General features: G+C 39.5%; 1 protein-coding gene across 3 annotated transcripts in view; it reads left to right on the plus strand.

Moving 5' to 3' along the window:
* LOC107044361 (BAG domain-containing protein Samui) overlaps positions 1-17,364 on the plus strand; it is a 23,251-nt gene extending 5,887 nt beyond the window's left edge. The window contains exons 1-2 of one of the 3 annotated variants that reach the window (XR_001461347.1): positions 8,622-8,782; positions 14,960-15,045. Coding sequence is in view for 2 of the 3 variants with exons in the window: in XM_015266309.1 (XP_015121795.1) it covers positions 8,985-9,041; positions 14,960-16,720 (1,818 nt within the window). In the remaining variant the exon portion in view is untranslated. Of the gene's footprint in view, positions 1-8,621; positions 9,042-14,959 lie in introns of those variants that run through there. The other 2 variants (XM_015266309.1, XM_015266244.1) reach the window with 2 other exon arrangements.
* Positions 17,365-18,102: the final 738 nt, after the last annotated feature.

An 18,102-nucleotide genomic window follows, 5' to 3' on the forward strand; every position in this document is an offset into this window, starting at 1 on the left:
TTTCGTTTTTCGCGATTATCTCGGAAACTATGAGAGATAGAGCCTTAAAACCTATTCCATTCGATTCCTGAGGAAATTTGGGTTCCCTATAGACAGATGGACGACTCTGAATTACGTTTTTCCACGTCCTACACCCTATACAAGATAAATTCAATTAATTTTTTTTGGGGATTTCGTTTTTCGCGATTATCTCGGAAACTATAAGAGATAGAGCCTTAAAACCGAATTTGGGTCCCCTATAGGCAAGTGCACGACTCAGAATTGCGTTTTTCCACGTCCTCCCCCCTATACAAGATAAATTCAATTAATTTTTTTTGGGGATTTCGTTTTTCGCGATTATCTCGGAAACTATAAGAGATAGAGCCTTAAAACCGAATTTGGGTCCCCTATAGGCAAGTGCACGACTCAGAATTGCGTTTTTCCACGTCCTCCCCCCTATACAAGATAAATTCAATTAATTTTTTTTGGGGATTTCGTTTTTCGCGATTATCTCGGAAACTATAAGAGATAGAGCCTTAAAACCGAATTTGGGTCCCCTATAGGCAAGTGCACGACTCAGAATTGCGTTTTTCCACGTCCTCCCCCCTATACAAGATAAATTCAATTAATTTTTTTTGGGGATTTCGTTTTTCGCGATTATCTCGGAAACTATAAGAGATAGAGCCTTAAAACCGAATTTGGGTCCCCTATAGGCAAGTGCACGACTCAGAATTGCGTTTTTCCACGTCCTCCCCCCTATACAAGATAAATTCAATTAATTTTTTTTGGGGATTTCGTTTTTCGCGATTATCTCGGAAACTATAAGAGATAGAGCCTTAAAACCGAATTTGGGTCCCCTATAGGCAAGTGCACGACTCAGAATTGCGTTTTTCCACGTCCTCCCCCCTATACAAGATAAATTCAATTAATTTTTTTTGGGGATTTCGTTTTTCGCGATTATCTCGGAAACTATAAGAGATAGAGCCTTAAAACCGAATTTGGGTCCCCTATAGGCAAGTGCACGACTCAGAATTGCGTTTTTCCACGTCCTCCCCCCTATACAAGATAAATTCAATTAATTTTTTTTGGGGATTTCGTTTTTCGCGATTATCTCGGAAACTATAAGAGATAGAGCCTTAAAACCGAATTTGGGTCCCCTATAGGCAAGTGCACGACTCAGAATTGCGTTTTTCCACGTCCTCCCCCCTATACAAGATAAATTCAATTAATTTTTTTTGGGGATTTCGTTTTTCGCGATTATCTCGGAAACTATAAGAGATAGAGCCTTAAAACCGAATTTGGGTCCCCTATAGGCAAGTGCACGACTCAGAATTGCGTTTTTCCACGTCCTCCCCCCTATACAAGATAAATTCAATTAATTTTTTTTGGGGATTTCGTTTTTCGCGATTATCTCGGAAACTATAAGAGATAGAGCCTTAAAACCGAATTTGGGTCCCCTATAGGCAAGTGCACGACTCAGAATTGCGTTTTTCCACGTCCTCCCCCCTATACAAGATAAATTCAATTAATTTTTTTTGGGGATTTCGTTTTTCGCGATTATCTCGGAAACTATAAGAGATAGAGCCTTAAAACCGAATTTGGGTCCCCTATAGGCAAGTGCACGACTCAGAATTGCGTTTTTCCACGTCCTCCCCCCTATACAAGATAAATTCAATTAATTTTTTTTGGGGATTTCGTTTTTCGCGATTATCTCGGAAACTATAAGAGATAGAGCCTTAAAACCGAATTTGGGTCCCCTATAGGCAAGTGCACGACTCAGAATTGCGTTTTTCCACGTCCTCCCCCCTATACAAGATAAATTCAATTAATTTTTTTTGGGGATTTCGTTTTTCGCGATTATCTCGGAAACTATAAGAGATAGAGCCTTAAAACCGAATTTGGGTCCCCTATAGGCAAGTGCACGACTCAGAATTGCGTTTTTCCACGTCCTCCCCCCTATACAAGATAAATTCAATTAATTTTTTTTGGGGATTTCGTTTTTCGCGATTATCTCGGAAACTATAAGAGATAGAGCCTTAAAACCGAATTTGGGTCCCCTATAGGCAAGTGCACGACTCAGAATTGCGTTTTTCCACGTCCTCCCCCCTATACAAGATAAATTCAATTAATTTTTTTTGGGGATTTCGTTTTTCGCGATTATCTCGGAAACTATAAGAGATAGAGCCTTAAAACCGAATTTGGGTCCCCTATAGGCAAGTGCACGACTCAGAATTGCGTTTTTCCACGTCCTCCCCCCTATACAAGATAAATTCAATTAATTTTTTTTGGGGATTTCGTTTTTCGCGATTATCTCGGAAACTATAAGAGATAGAGCCTTAAAACCGAATTTGGGTCCCCTATAGGCAAGTGCACGACTCAGAATTGCGTTTTTCCACGTCCTCCCCCCTATACAAGATAAATTCAATTAATTTTTTTTGGGGATTTCGTTTTTCGCGATTATCTCGGAAACTATAAGAGATAGAGCCTTAAAACCGAATTTGGGTCCCCTATAGGCAAGTGCACGACTCAGAATTGCGTTTTTCCACGTCCTCCCCCCTATACAAGATAAATTCAATTAATTTTTTTTGGGGATTTCGTTTTTCGCGATTATCTCGGAAACTATAAGAGATAGAGCCTTAAAACCGAATTTGGGTCCCCTATAGGCAAGTGCACGACTCAGAATTGCGTTTTTCCACGTCCTCCCCCCTATACAAGATAAATTCAATTAATTTTTTTTGGGGATTTCGTTTTTCGCGATTATCTCGGAAACTATAAGAGATAGAGCCTTAAAACCGAATTTGGGTCCCCTATAGGCAAGTGCACGACTCAGAATTGCGTTTTTCCACGTCCTCCCCCCTATACAAGATAAATTCAATTAATTTTTTTTGGGGATTTCGTTTTTCGCGATTATCTCGGAAACTATAAGAGATAGAGCCTTAAAACCGAATTTGGGTCCCCTATAGGCAAGTGCACGACTCAGAATTGCGTTTTTCCACGTCCTCCCCCCTATACAAGATAAATTCAATTAATTTTTTTTGGGGATTTCGTTTTTCGCGATTATCTCGGAAACTATAAGAGATAGAGCCTTAAAACCTATTCCATTCGATTCCTGAGGAATTTGGGATTCCTGAGGAATTTTTGGGTTCCTTATAGGCGGATGAACGGCTCAGAATTGCGTTTTTCCACGTCCTACACCCTATACAAGATAAATTCAATTAATTTTTTTTGGGGATTTCGTTTTTCGCGATTATCTCGGAAACTATGAGAGATAGAGCCTTAAAACCTATTCCATTCGATTCCTGAAGAAATTTGGGTTCCCTGTAATTCTCAATAAATTCTTATCATCGCAAAAGCCTGGAAGTTCTAATTTTATTGACTATTCAAGTCGTTAACAAATTCTTGAATAACAGATTAAGAAAATTTTCTTGAGGATTAGTCACTGCTAAAAATTTCACTCTTGAAATTTCCCCGCAGCGAAGTGCAATCTCCCAAAGTGCAGATTTTCCGCTTTTCTTCGCCTCCCATTCTCCCGAAACAATCGGAAAAGGTGTTTTCATTCGTCACAAAAGGGTAAATGCTCACGTAGAGAGCGCACCTCCGAGATAATCGGCCTTGCACCACCGAGGTCCCTCTTTCACTCGCACTTTCAGCCTTCCAGCGACGCGTGCGAGAGTTCAAGAACCCCAGCGGAAACAATATTGTTGATCATCAAAGATAAAAGATTTTTCTCGCACCAGCCACACTAGGATATGAAAATAAACCTGAAATTTGCTGACATGAAAAAATAATGTCTTTCACAAGTGGGTGTGGTGTTCTAGAAACGTTTAACCTACACACGAGGATTCCATTAAACATGATCCGGTAGTTTGAATTATATACATGTGTTTCGCGTCAGTCACAGGAATTCATTAAATGGTTTCTACACGCTAAACACTCGGTATCTAATGCGAAATAATTAACAGTTGGGCAATTAGTGGTATGGAGTTAATTATATGAGAAGCATTGAGGTATGTAGCTTGGGAAGCTAGGCAATCGTGGTTTTCAAAGACAGCTGATCATTCAACTGAATCGCTTACGATGCATCAACACAGTCTAGTGTTACACCATTGTCCCCTGATCATTAATATGCGTCATATTTTATTCCCCAGTAATTATAACATCGACAATGTTTTTTTTCATTTTTTTTATTCCCCAAAGTGGGTCAAGTCGCGTAGTTTCTGCAGTCACACCCCATCAAATGGCATGCAAATATTATAACGAATGAATAGAAAGTATCCCGAGAGAAAGGGAATAAAACAAGCCGTGTACTAGCCAACCGAGGAACCTGTCTCTCTTGGCATACAGATGTGACGTCATAAAAATGGGCGAGCGTGGCAGTCTCATGACTAGACACTGTCGACCTCCTCGGGCCGCATGCACTCCTGGTAGTACTATCGATCAGCGCAGATCATCGATCGTCATTATCGATGATTTCGAGCGACCTCTGGAAGATCGAGACTGTGGATCCTGAACTTCGAGATTTTTTTAACGTCCTCAGTCGTTCGGATTCTTTCGTAATTCTGGGATTTTTATGGTTTCTCGTGATTCTGCGAGAATTTCTCGATGGAGATCAGGGCTTTGCGCCTCACTTGACTCGACCGTTCGGTTTGACACCGGTAGATGGCGTCACCCAAAAATTAAATGATATTTTTGAAAATCAGTTTGTTCTGCTGTATGCACTATTCCACTGTCACGGTGGATTTGCCGGGGAGATTAGTTAATTCGGATGAATTGGGTGATGAGTCTCGGTGTGAAGCAATCGCACTTTCAGGGTCTCTTCAATAGAACAATGAAAAAATATTTTTATAGGAAATGTGAAACATTTCCTCTGACCTTTTGGAAAGGGCGGAGGTTGGCCTTGGCCCCTTGCGTGATTCCTCTTTAAAATCAGGTCGAATTACAGCGTAAACAGCTGGTCAGACGAATCGATGCTTTTAACATCGGAGTAAGTAGGCCAGACGACTTACCGAGAAGTTACGTGACGGCTTGTAACACTCGCAACATTTTCCTCGTTCAGCCAAGACAGTTTGACGAATGGGCTGAATATTCGTCTCTTGTAATCGTAAGATTGCGCGATTAGAGACATTTGGTCGAGGGTGCACTTCGATGCACTTTTATGCTGTGGGCGGCCAGTCTGCAAGACTCCAGCTGATTTCCTGCGTTACTCACTCGTATCGATTTTTGTGGACGCAGGTCCTGGAGAAATGACCTTGGTTCTATTTAACTGCGGCCCCCTATGGTCAATTATGAGAGAAAAAAATTGTTTTTTTGAAGAGAGTAAAAAGTGCTCAATTTCAGTGAAATTTTCAAGGATTCTTAAAAAATTTTCTCTGAGAATCCGAGAAAAAAATTCTAGTTTTCAGTAGTTTTTAGTGAAATTTAGTATCCATTGTACATAAACCGAGGCACTTTGATCCTGGAATCCTGGTCTCAGGGCGTTTAAAATAATAATTGACATCCTTGTCACCTCAGATTATCACTCGTAATGCCCCTAAATTTTGCGATAGTTTTGTGGTATAACAACGAGAGATTCCACGATATTTAATTAATCGAAATTTCGATTGTGTCAGAATGAAAATTGCCCTCTGGATTTTAGTATCCGCAGGTGCTCAAAGATTTCATTGCAAAACTTATTCTGATCTTTATACCAGAACTAATTAAATAACAGCTAAGTAACATATTTATACCAGAACTAAATTTATCTCAACAGAAAATTTTCATTCAAGGTTGCTCAGAGGGGGGAATTATCTTCGTTAATTACGATGTGCCATCACAACCTAGGCAGCCCCCACCCTCCTCCGTCACGGATCGTTAGAAATTACAGAACCCCCTCCCCTGTTTAATCGCGTGATGTAATATTTGACTGCCCCCTTCAACGTTCTTATTTCAAGGGTTCTTGGTTTGAGTACCCAATGTTTCTTGTTTACATTCGCGCGATACTGAATTTACGGACTTTTCTTACTGAAATTCACAACATTTTTGGTACTGAATTTCAATGATTTTTTCACTGAAACTAATTACACAGTTTTTGGATTTCAGTACCGTGGTTCTAAGAAACCGTAAACATTTTTTCTCTGCGATGTCATTTAATTCTTCACTCTCGTTTTATCCTCACGTAGACTCCGCGGCGCTAGGCAAATTACGAGGTTTAACCCATATAAAACCCATTCAACACTAAATTAGATTATTAATCTACAAGGCAATCAGTCGATGATGTCAATAAAATGGAAAATACCGGGAATAATCCGTGGAGCTAATGGATTAAATTAGACAGGAACGAATAGAAAATCACATCGAAACGATAAAAAGTCTATAATATAATTTATCGATACATTTTTGCGATCCGTTTATCGGCAGTCAAATGAAACTCTTTATCACGCAAGTGTAATGGGGGATTTCCAAGAGAATTTCCCTGTCATAAAAAAAAGAAACTCTTTCTTTACTCATTCAAAGAGAGAATAATACGTGTAAATATGTACAATGCTGACATACAACGGAAATACGTGCTCCCGTCACAAAATAAATACAGAGAAAATGCATGCTAATACTGGTCATGCACTAGCAGCAGTCGCGATTAAGAAATCAAGATGTACGACACGCGGCGGAAGCCTAATCCGCCGTATTACTTCTGCACATATCTCTATCTGATTATGAAAGATTGTTAATGCACTTGGAGTTCAGCCAGTCGCACGCTCTGATTATCCGAGATGACAAATTTGTCACTGAAAATACATCAGCAGTAACTATTGATAGGTAATGTGATAATGGTCTCACTGACAATGAGTTCTGTTTTAATTTCATGACGAAGTTTAAAATATTTGTGAGCCTATGGTACTGTTATTTCACCGAAAAACCGTGGTTAAGTCACGTGCAACTCATTGGTTACAACTCCAACTTCATTCTCACCAGAAATTTCATGCGCAGGCACAAAAATACTCACGGGTATTGTTAAATTTAAAGATTCAAAACATGATTAATGAAAAAAACTTGGCCACCTGCCGATGTGAAACCCCAAAAGGCAATTTTCGTGCTCTCACGATCGAAATTTTGGTTAATTAAATATCTCGAATCCAAACGGTCGTGTTAATTGTGTTAGCGATTTCAAGCTGGTATTAAACTACGGTGGAAGCAACTGTCCACAACGCGGAGATCATTAGCAGAACCGGTAATCGAGTGTAATGGGTTTTGTGGGGGTTCGACACTGGCGAATCGAAGGATGGTTTACTATAAAAGGAATGATGAGCGCACAACTCATCGCAGAACACACGTTGAGAACAAAAAATCTGAAATTGAGAACAATGTTTGTTGAATTCAGAACTTGATAGTCTTGATTTTCAAAAAATTAAGGATTAAGAATTTTCTGTATTCTAGAACATTTATTCTCGATTTGATGGAACAACAATTTTACTAAATTAGTCTGACAGGAATTATGGGTCCTCCGAACTCCATTTTTCCATCTTATGAGAAAACGGTTCTTACGATATTCTTAAAAAACGAATCCGTGGTAAATTGATAAATTCCGAATACGGCGATTTTTTTTTGAAAATTTTCTAGTGCATAGTCTTCACGATATTCAACTCTAAAAAATGGAAATTTTGTGAAATCATTTCTTATTAGACTCCAACAGTTATTGTTGCCTTCATCAACAACATATGAGGATTGAAAGACTCAATAACTTTCGAGAATGCAATAAATTAATTCATTTGAAATTTTTTTCCGAAAATCCATAGAGACTACACTGTTAGCAATTTTTTGAAAATTAAACAATAGTTGGACTTGAATTCTCAATGTTGTAAAGTTGAATTCAATTCAAGATCAAATCGTTATCGCTGATATTTCAATGACGTCTAGAATTTTCAAATTCATTGCGGAAATGAACTCGACATCTAACTGAATTTTCAGTGGAATTTTCATTCCACTGAAAATTCAGTTAGACCTGAAAATGGCAATTCCATTGAATACTAAAAAATTCAACTGATTTTTCAGTAACAAAATACATGCAAATTTCATGTGAATGAATGATTGTTAAAAGTTTCAAGATTTTTTACTTGAAATTTCAGGAGTAATTTTCTAGCAGTGTAAATTTTGGGCTGTATTGTCTTGGGATATACCTTAACCCGGAAGCTAACGCTTCGGAAAATCATGGAAAGTTTTACAAAATTATAAAAAAAACTCCGAACCGATAAAATATTTAAGAATATTCTGGAATTTCCTAGAGTTTATCATCTAAATGTCGACATCAATGAAAAAAAATGAACAATTATTCAACGAATGATTTTCCAAAAACTTGAGTGAAAACCCGCCGAGAATGTGCAAGGATAAACAAATACTTCTATTTAAACCCACGTGCCAATGTTTTCGTGCAGAGGGAAAGCCTAAATATTCCCCTCATTGCCCACCCGTTCTATTCAACTTCTGCCACCATCCAGAACCGAATAGACTCGGAGCGAAGTTTCTGGTAGTTTCCCGGCTCGCCCATGTGCTACCGTTGCCGCGCACAGACAAACCCACACATAAAAATCCACCAATCACGTGACGAAACGGCGCTCCACCATTTCTATATGAATCTCCTGCCCATGACTCCGTCTGTCAGTATCGCCATCGACTCGGAGCAAGTAACGCATGAACAGTGCGCATTATTCCCCCGAATCAACTTGAAAAATAGTGATTTTATCTGTGAATAAAAGTGACATCTCAAGGGTTTCGTAGCAAGACGACATAAATATTGTGACAAATAATCAACAGAGGAGAACATACTCAACCGGTAATTGAAACGAAGTTAAAAATTAGTGTGTTTCGCAGATAAATCCCGCTGTAACAAGTCGATTTATTGTCGCTTTTTGGCTAAATTACTGTGGAGCATAAAACGCAACGCCAGGCGGTATATTAGGGGGCGATTTAACTTAGTCTCTTGAAAGCCCCTCGCACGTGCGAGGCCAAGTGTTGTCGCGCGAACGTGACAAAGTATGGATTCGCCTGTCATCGTGGACACAGCATCCAAATTTGGCCGAAATCTGGACCCCGTAAGTGATTTCTTTCCCCCCCACAGATGCAACTCCCACGCAATCGTATTTTTCACTCAAAAACAGACAACAGGCACGCAAATAAACACTGGAATTGTAGTTTTATACGAAATTCTTTGACGATGAAACTCGAATTCTTTCGGAGCATTTCACCGCGACGAATTAAACCAGGAATAACGCTCTTTTTCTTTTTAATTGTCTGCTTCTTGAATTTATTTCACCGGGTAAACCGGACGTCCTTGTTTCATTTGCCGCTGGGTTTCAAACATCAACCGTGTGACCTCGGCGCAGGCGCCATCATCGATCAACCGCAAGTGAGACCGAAGACTCGAGACTTTTCGAGAAAACGAGATTGTTCGAGAATTTTCGGCGGTACGTTGGGCTCAGGCGTTGGCCCTTTTTCTTTCGAAACTCGTGTTTGATATTAAAAAAAGATTGAAAAATTTATTTCCCTTCACTAGTAGAGAAAAATTATGAATTATTAATTCTCCGATAAAATTTCAAACCAGCAACCGGGACTGGATATCGAAAAAATTAATCTGGAAAATGAAGAGGTTGAAATATCTCTCTTAGTCACCCCAGTACCCCATTTGGCACATTACTACCATATCTCAAAATTTTTTTCATCCTCTAGGGGAGTGAAATGTTCGGTGAAGTCATAACACCGTAAGAGCCTGTATAAGGCTCATTTTATTTATTCAATTTCTCGATACCTGTAATTGTAAAAACTTTGAAATTGTCACCAATGTCTCTGATCCCATTAATAAAACGAAAACCAATTTTTTTAGTGAATTGTACCATTTTTCTAGGACATACTTAAGTTATATCTCTAGAAAACACGTTTTTCTTAAGATTGTCCAGTTGCTTCATAGATAATGAAATAGTATAGTTCTTAAAAAACTAATCCGTGAATGCATTTCTTATTTGATTCAAAAAATTAATTAAATAAATTCTTACTTGATTTAAACAGTTATTGTTTCCTGCATTAACAATACATGAGGAGTGTAGATAAACTCAATAACTTATCAGAATGCAATAAATTAAGCCATTTATAATTTTTCCGAAAATCCATAGGGACTAACTTTCTTCGGATTGTCTTGGGATATCCCTTAAGGATGTTCTACACCCTTTCTGCCAAAATTCACGTTTTTTTAATTTTTCTGGCAAACTTATGATGTCATTGACGTGAAAAAATATAACGTTTTTGCGTTTTGTCATTATTTAATGACTGACGAAATTTTAAGGTGGTGCGAATATTTTCCTGCGTTTTCTCTAAACTTTTAAAAAGAATCACAAAACTGTAGAAAAAACGCATGAAAATTATCGCACCACTACGCAACTTCGTGAGCCATTAAAGAATGATAAACCACAAAATCGTTATATTTTTTCACGTCACTCCCATCGATAATTTGCCAGAAAAATGAAAACAACGTCAATTTTGGCTAAAAGGATGTCGAACATCCTTAAAGAGTGACGCTCTTAAAGTTTTCAATTTTTTTTTGTCGATTGAACTCCCTCCGACGAATGGCAATGCGTACACCTCTGCCCTTGCCTCTGATTTATGTCCGCTATAATGATACACATAATGCTGCTCATGAATAATCTCAATTTATAATCTTAATCACGCTTACATCGTTTGTTTTCATTCGTATACTCACCGGTAGCCTCATCGGTGGTTATTCAATTCAACGTTGATCAGAGACAGTAATGTAAATTTATTTGTGGGGACAAATTGCTCCTTGTGGTTTACAACACCAGGGACAAACACGATATCATCACAAAATTGTGAGAATCCTTTATTTTCAGTATTTCGATGTTGTTGAAATAGTATTTCATATTTTTTCTTATTTTTCTTTTTCATTTTTCATGGACATTCGAGCTTCAGAAAACACTCGGGCAACTCGGTTGCTAATAATATCCAAAACACTCTCGTGTGCGGGTAAATGGTTCTCAGTCGTCATCGTCGTGTCTGCGAATGTGCGTGGACCTACGTGGAACCATCAAGTTTACGAAAAATTTTACATTTTTTTCGATAATATCGAAGGTGTCGCGAACACCCGCATTTAAATTCTGGAATTACGGTATTTATACTTCTGTGCTTGAGCCAGTGTTGACAAATTTATAGAATATAATCATGCACGTGTATTCTGTTGATGAACCCACACTCAACTTGTTTTTCAACATTTTTCCTTAGTTTTTTTTAGTGCCACCTGTGAGCGCTTATTAACGCTGAACCTAAAATTCTCGTGAATTCAAATGAAAACCGGTTTTTGTGATGAACAAACCACGAGCCCGATTGAGAAAAAATATAATTTGATGACATCGTAAAAAACCGTTTTTCATTGATCGGTATGAAGTGACAGATGTCACGTGGGCGTTGAAAATAAACTCCAATGTAGAACGTCAAACTTTCTTTCCCCAATTTTTTTGTCACAAAGATCCCTCCTTGAGCAAAAAATAGCCGCGCAAGTATCTATTTCAGACGCGTGATTCCTTCCTCTATACACTCAAATTAGAAATAATCAAATTACAATCGCTATTCAACCGCAATTTGCCGCATACCACAGCGGTGATCTTCCACAGATATTACATAATATCCCTTTCATTCTCCAAGCCACAACATCTCATTACGTAGTTCAGATATGTCCCATGTTCGAGCGTCAAGATTTAAGAATCTCTGCATAATGTATCACAAACAAAATCTTTATCCTGGTGGATTCGTGGAAGAGCACTTGAGAGAAATTATACATAAATAAATTATTGGGCATCACGCTTGGGAGTGGAATTAAGGGGAGACTACTGTGAATTTTTTAATTCGCGGGCTATTGGAGTGAGATTTATCACGCATTGAAGATCAATGATATACGTCTAAAAACGAATAATTAGTGCAAAAAAATTAATTGTTTATTGTTCGTTTGCCCCACAGACGCTTAAAAAAAAAAGTGTACAATAGCCATTACGATTTTTTTTTAATTCGACTCCTACACCAAATCTCGGTTTTTTTATTTAAAAAAATTGCACCATTCATGTAAGACAGCCAGAGGAATGATCCTCAAAATGTTTAAAATATATTCTCGATTCTATCAGAAACATTTTTCTGGCTATTTTACATAAATGGTGGAATTTTTTCAAACAAAAAAACCTCTGTAGATAAAAAATTGGAGGCTCTAGACTATTTTAAACATTTTAAGCGTTTACGGGGTAAACGAACAGTAAACAATAAATTTGTTTGCACTAATTGTTCGTTTTTAGACATATAATCGATCTTCAATGTACGAAAAATCGCATTCCAACAGCCCGCGACGTTAAAAACGCATCGTGTCTCCCCGCTAATCACCGGAAAGTTTGAAATATTAATTGCCCATTTGATGTGCCTCCCGAGTGACTGCATACATCAAAGCGGCTTCTATCGATGAAATTTGGACAAAAACAGGCCTCCCCGATTTGACTGGACACCAGTGGCACACGAGTGCACTTGAATATCAGCCGTGGCCCACTTTCTTCGGAATATCCCCGCTGTCCAAATGCGTTGACATTAACCCACTTAAATTCCACCATTAAAAATCCTCTCCCCGTAATCCGTGAAATTTCGTAAAATTTCACGTCTAGAAAATTTGACAAGCAGGAATAACTCAACTGAGTACAAATCGTTGAAAAAAAAATCGCTTGTAATCGCTCGCACCTCCCACGGGTCCCAGGTAGAGCTTGACGTCACCCTCTTATTTGTTCCCCTGACAATGTGAAAAAGAAATCGCGGAAAAGGATCATAAAAGGCAGGGATCGTGTGGAATGTCGTTCCCAGAGGGAAATAGACGTTCAACTCATTTGGTAATGTCCATATGCAATAGTGTCGTACTCCCAGACACCACGTGTCTCACGTACCGCCATGTAACACGATTATTCCTGCACACTGAGAAAAAAGATTTTTTTTTAGAAGTACGTATTTACTTATATCAAGAGACTCGTGACTTGAAAATTTTCAAAAGCAAGATATCTGGCACTAAAAAAAACTTTCGTCGAGAAATTTTGTACTTGTCCTAAAGACGAGGGCAATTTCTTGACGACAAGAAAGCGATCTATCAAACTAAATAACATTGAATTAATTGATTTCATAGATTTTTATCCTCAATTCTAAATTATTTCAATGCACAACCCATTTGAATTGATTTGAGAATTCGTTTGTTTACATGAACCAATTTCCCTCATCTTTCGGACAAGTATAAAATTTATTGACGTAAGATTTTTTGTCTCAGTGTGTTTACTTCTCAAAAAACTCTTGTGACTCGAGTGATAAAACTCGTGCATAAAGTAGGATTTTCACACACATAAGGCTGGGATTGCAGGCACTGGTGGGAATACGTAATAGCAGATGATTCATGCATAGATTCACAATTGGAGAATCATACATTGATGTAAATTTGTCATGACTGATTGCATTATCCCACATTTATCCATCCTTTCGTTATTTCCATTTGTACCGGTCAATCAATTAGTCGTGAAACGAGATCATACATAGTTAATCAACCTTATCAGCAACAAACAGCTTTGTCGAATATTCGTCACGTTTGCTTTATTTCTATTCAGCAACGTTACCATATATGGATATTACACTGCGCACACCTGTGCAATCGTTTCTGTTTTTCTTTCATTATTTTCTTGGAACTGAGCTATCGCTACACCTGCGGCAAATTCCCAGCTTTTTGTTCACCCGGAATTTGAAAAATTACCGAGATAACTCCTTTCATCACCACAATGTCGGAAATTACACGGTGAAAGAGGTAAAAACTAAGGGCGGATGCTAGGCATAAAGAATAAATGAACACAGAAGAACAAATGAACATTTCTCGTTCTCCATGATTCATAGTTGAGCCTCCGCACGTACCGGGTAGCTTCAGATATCTTTAAATGGTTACGAGGAACGATTCAGTCCACTGCCATGCCCATTCACCATCTGAAATTCACCCTGGCAATTTGCTGGAAACATTTAACGATACGTCTACGAGATAAATCATGATAGACGCGATAAAAAAAGGGAATGGAGAAAACTGAGAAATCTTGGAGACTGGATGATAAGTGTAAAGTCCAGGTTTGTAACAGTAGGCGTGCGATTTTTGTGACGTAGTGAGAAAGAATTACGCATTCATGGCCGTGACGACAGTTGAGCGTATCGCCCACGTTATGTATACGAATAAACCACAGCGTAGCGCTCTGGCATGCCCCGACATGTATTTCCTAAAGTTTTTCAGTTTATTCGGATTTCATTGGCTGATTTGGGAGTGCAGTTTTTTTCAAGATTCACTCGTACATGCACTATTCACAATTTTTAGATGAATTTTCTGGTGTTTTTCTTGGGAATTCTTGTCGAGCGACAGTTCCACTGAAATTTCAGAGAATTTCGATATTGGAAAAGTCGATGCAAACTGAATTTCAGTTTAATTATCCCATGAAAGTTAATATAAATCAGGGGAATTAAGATAAACAGATTCTTGATTCGGTACTGAATACGTTTTGATTAAAAATTCAAGTAAATTGGGGAATTCTTGTCATCTTGCTGCTGTTTTCCGTGGAATTAAAAATTTTATTATTTTTTCTTCCGCAAATCGCATTCAATGGCGCTCTCCTGAGTCCACGAAATTTCCACTTCAGTTCTAACAGCGTATGCCAAACCGAAATTAAATTGCTATTTTCCTCCACATCAGCTCTATGCACTCGTTGGCCCCGAAGAAATTGTTCATAAGTCAAGAAAATTGTTCTCGATCGACTCGAGGCTGTCGAAAGCTGCAGGTGCTGTTCTATAAAAGAGAGAGGAATTGTATGCTGCCTGATTTTCCTCAATTCCAAATTCTCAAGATATCGACCACCACCGCGTCCATGTTTGCGTATGAAAACTCATCTCATTATTTTCTTTATGATTCCAGGGTTTCGGTTTTGACGACGAGGGTTTCCGCCGCAGCAAGGACATAAGATCGCACCTAGACGATCTCGCCGCGAGGCACCCAGAATTCGCAGATCACCTCCTTGGGCCCCCGTGGGGCGACTTCACCCTCCCCCGTAGACGTGGGTCTGGTGCATCCCACCAGAGTCACCCAGACGAGGACGCGAGGAGCCAAGCGAGTGGCAGTAGTGCAGCAAGCGCAGCGAGTGGTGCCAGTGGTGTGAGCTCCCACGGCGATCCCGAGACAATATTCGAAGAGCCCCAAACTAAGCTCCCCCAGTACGGCCTCCGCAATACAGTTGACATCGGCCAACACCAGCACAACATGCAGAATCAGGACAAAGGGGGTAGAAATCAAAGATCCATGTCAGCCCCACCCGAGAACAGGCCGGACGATAATCAACCCCAGGACGGACAGTCCCAGAATCCAAGATTTGTATCGCGAGTGGACATTACCCCGAAGTTTAACAATCAAACGACTGAAAAATCCTCAAAGCCCGAATCCCAATCACCACCGCAGCCCCAAAAACAGCAACAGAGTAATGTACGACACATACCGATATTCGTCGAGGGTCGTGATGAGCCAGTGATTCCCAGGAACAAAGAGGAGCCTGTATTCACAAAGCAACAGTCACCACCGAGATACACAAGGCAACAATCACCCCCCAGATTCACAAGGCAACCGTCACCCCCTAGATTCCACCAGTCGTTCGACTCTCCCCCTGAGTTTCACGCACCCCCACACTTCCACAGACCCTCTCACTTCACCAGCGAGCGATTTGCTCGACCACGCGAGTGGAAACAATTCACTGAGGATGTGTTCGATGGGCCCTTCGAGGGAATGCGTCGAACCCACTCGCCATTTCGACAACAGACTGAGCGACAGGGAAGAGCGCCTGAGGCTCACTTCCCTCAGGGTCACAGCTATCACCAAACCAGTCAACAGCCGCAGGAGAAACAGCAGGAGAAGCCAGCGGCTGAGCCAGAGAAACCCAAACAACAGATTCAACCGAAGGATCCGTTGGAGAGGGTGGCCCTGGTTCAACAGGAGGTGGATTCCCTGCACGAACAAGTTAAACTGTGGAATGGAAACACAAGGCAGGATAAACAGTACATCTACCTCGATGAGATGTTGACAAGGGAGTTGATAAAACTGGATGACATCGAGACAGAGGGAAAGGAGGCTGTTAGACAGTCTCGTAAGAACACCATCAAGAGTATACAGGATGCCATCAGTCTCTTGGAATCAAAGGCACCACTGCCTGGACAGACACCAGTGAAGGAGCTCTCATCTCCCCCAGAATTCAATCAGCCCAAGAATGAAGAGCAGAAGGTGGAGAACGTTGAACTGATGGAGACGGAGAAGAAGCCTGAGGAGGAGGCAAAGCCGATTCCTCTTCCTGCCCCCTCGTCACCTGTTAAAGAATCTGCTGCACCTCAGAACGAAGTTTCAATGAATGGTCAACAGTCCACCAGTACAGAGGGTAAAGGGGCTGAGAAGGCTGATGGAGTGAGTCTTCCAGACCCAAATGTCGCGATACCGATGGAGGGAGCTCCTGTTGAACCAAGTACTGCCATGGAAATCCAGACTGATCAAGCGCAGAAGGCGAGCAACGAAGCAACGAATGAAGATACCACGAAAATATCCAAATCTCCAAAGAAGGTGAAGAAAGCAAAGAAGCAGACGCCCGTCTCGATGGAGCCAATTCCATTGCCCGGACCGGAAGCCCATCAAATAAATTGAATAAATGAATATATTATTTGAATACAAAATGATGATTAAATTATACGTGAGGATGAGCTGAAACTGATCTGTTCAGATGCTGAAGGTGTACGATTAATGGATAAATTATCTTTGGTTTTACGAGGAATTTAGGAGACTGATTTTCCATTCAGTTTCAGCTTCCAATTCTTGTGAGAGTTATTGAGCTGTGAAGCCATGAATTTCTTTTCTTCTATCCAGTGCCAGAGCGCAATAAGTGATTTAATTGTATCATTTTACGAGTTTTATACGCTACGAAAATATTAATTTTGGCGGATCAATGTAGATTGGCTATGTTTACGTGAATAATTGAATAATTGAATTAGTTTCGAATCGAAATTATAGTTTTAATCGTCTCAGGCTCGTTGTGATCCTTCCAAAAACATTATTCACCTTTAGATGGGGGTAGAGGTAATGATCTTTATCCTCTAGTCTTCTCGATTCTTGTAATTTAAAGCAGAATGAAAGTAGATTTATTGTAGCGAAAAATCAATAAAGCGCGACAAGATATCAAAATGTATAAGTGAATGTACGATTATTTAAATATAATTATTACCTTCATTTTGAATTATACATAATTTATTATGTTTGTAAGTTACTTGTGTCAATTAAAAAATTGCAAAGATCTTTGCCACGTTCTAAATTTATATTGTAGCACAGTAGGAATTGAGAGGTATGAAATAGAGTTTCATTTGCTTTAAAATATTTTTAGAGCAGTCGTGTATGTTATTTAGTTTTTTATTACTTCCCCGAAATGGAATGAGAAGGTGGTCCTCGGCAGTCATGAAATTCCAATAACACACACTATTAAGGTTCAATGAGGGCATTCGAGCAACTGCCAGGTCATCAGGCCAAGTATCAGTTCCTGTGTTTTATTCTCGTATGATTTTCGCAATTCGACACCAACACCCAGTTTCGAATCTATTTGACTTCAATTATGTGAAAATATCAAAAAATGCAATTTTACTTGGAAAAATGAGTGCTCATGAGTTGATGTTAGGCATTCTCCACGATTGAACGTAAGTGTTGCTCGAGTGAGCGCATTTTTATGGCGCCTGTCTGGTCTATTCAGAGGTACAACGAAGAGGCATGAAAAAAAAACGTCTGGGTACTTTTGAATGTTCATGGTGTAGCTGTGCATCAAATGGATACAATAAACTCTGAAGCACTTTTATGCTTTCGGGAAAATTTGCTCTGCTTTTCACAGCTGGCAACTGCGAGGGGCTGTGGAAATTGTGCCAGAATTCGAGAATCCATCATGTACATGTTCAAGCTGTAATGGGTCTTGCGACCTTCAACATCTGTCCAAGCGGACCTGTGGATTTTCCACAAATATGAAATATATCTCGAGTCATGTCAAAAAT

Source organism: Diachasma alloeum, unplaced genomic scaffold (assembly GCF_001412515.2).
Source record: "Diachasma alloeum isolate Michigan unplaced genomic scaffold, Dall2.0 Dall_scaffold_00176, whole genome shotgun sequence".
Taxonomy (NCBI): Eukaryota; Metazoa; Arthropoda; class Insecta; order Hymenoptera; family Braconidae; genus Diachasma; species Diachasma alloeum.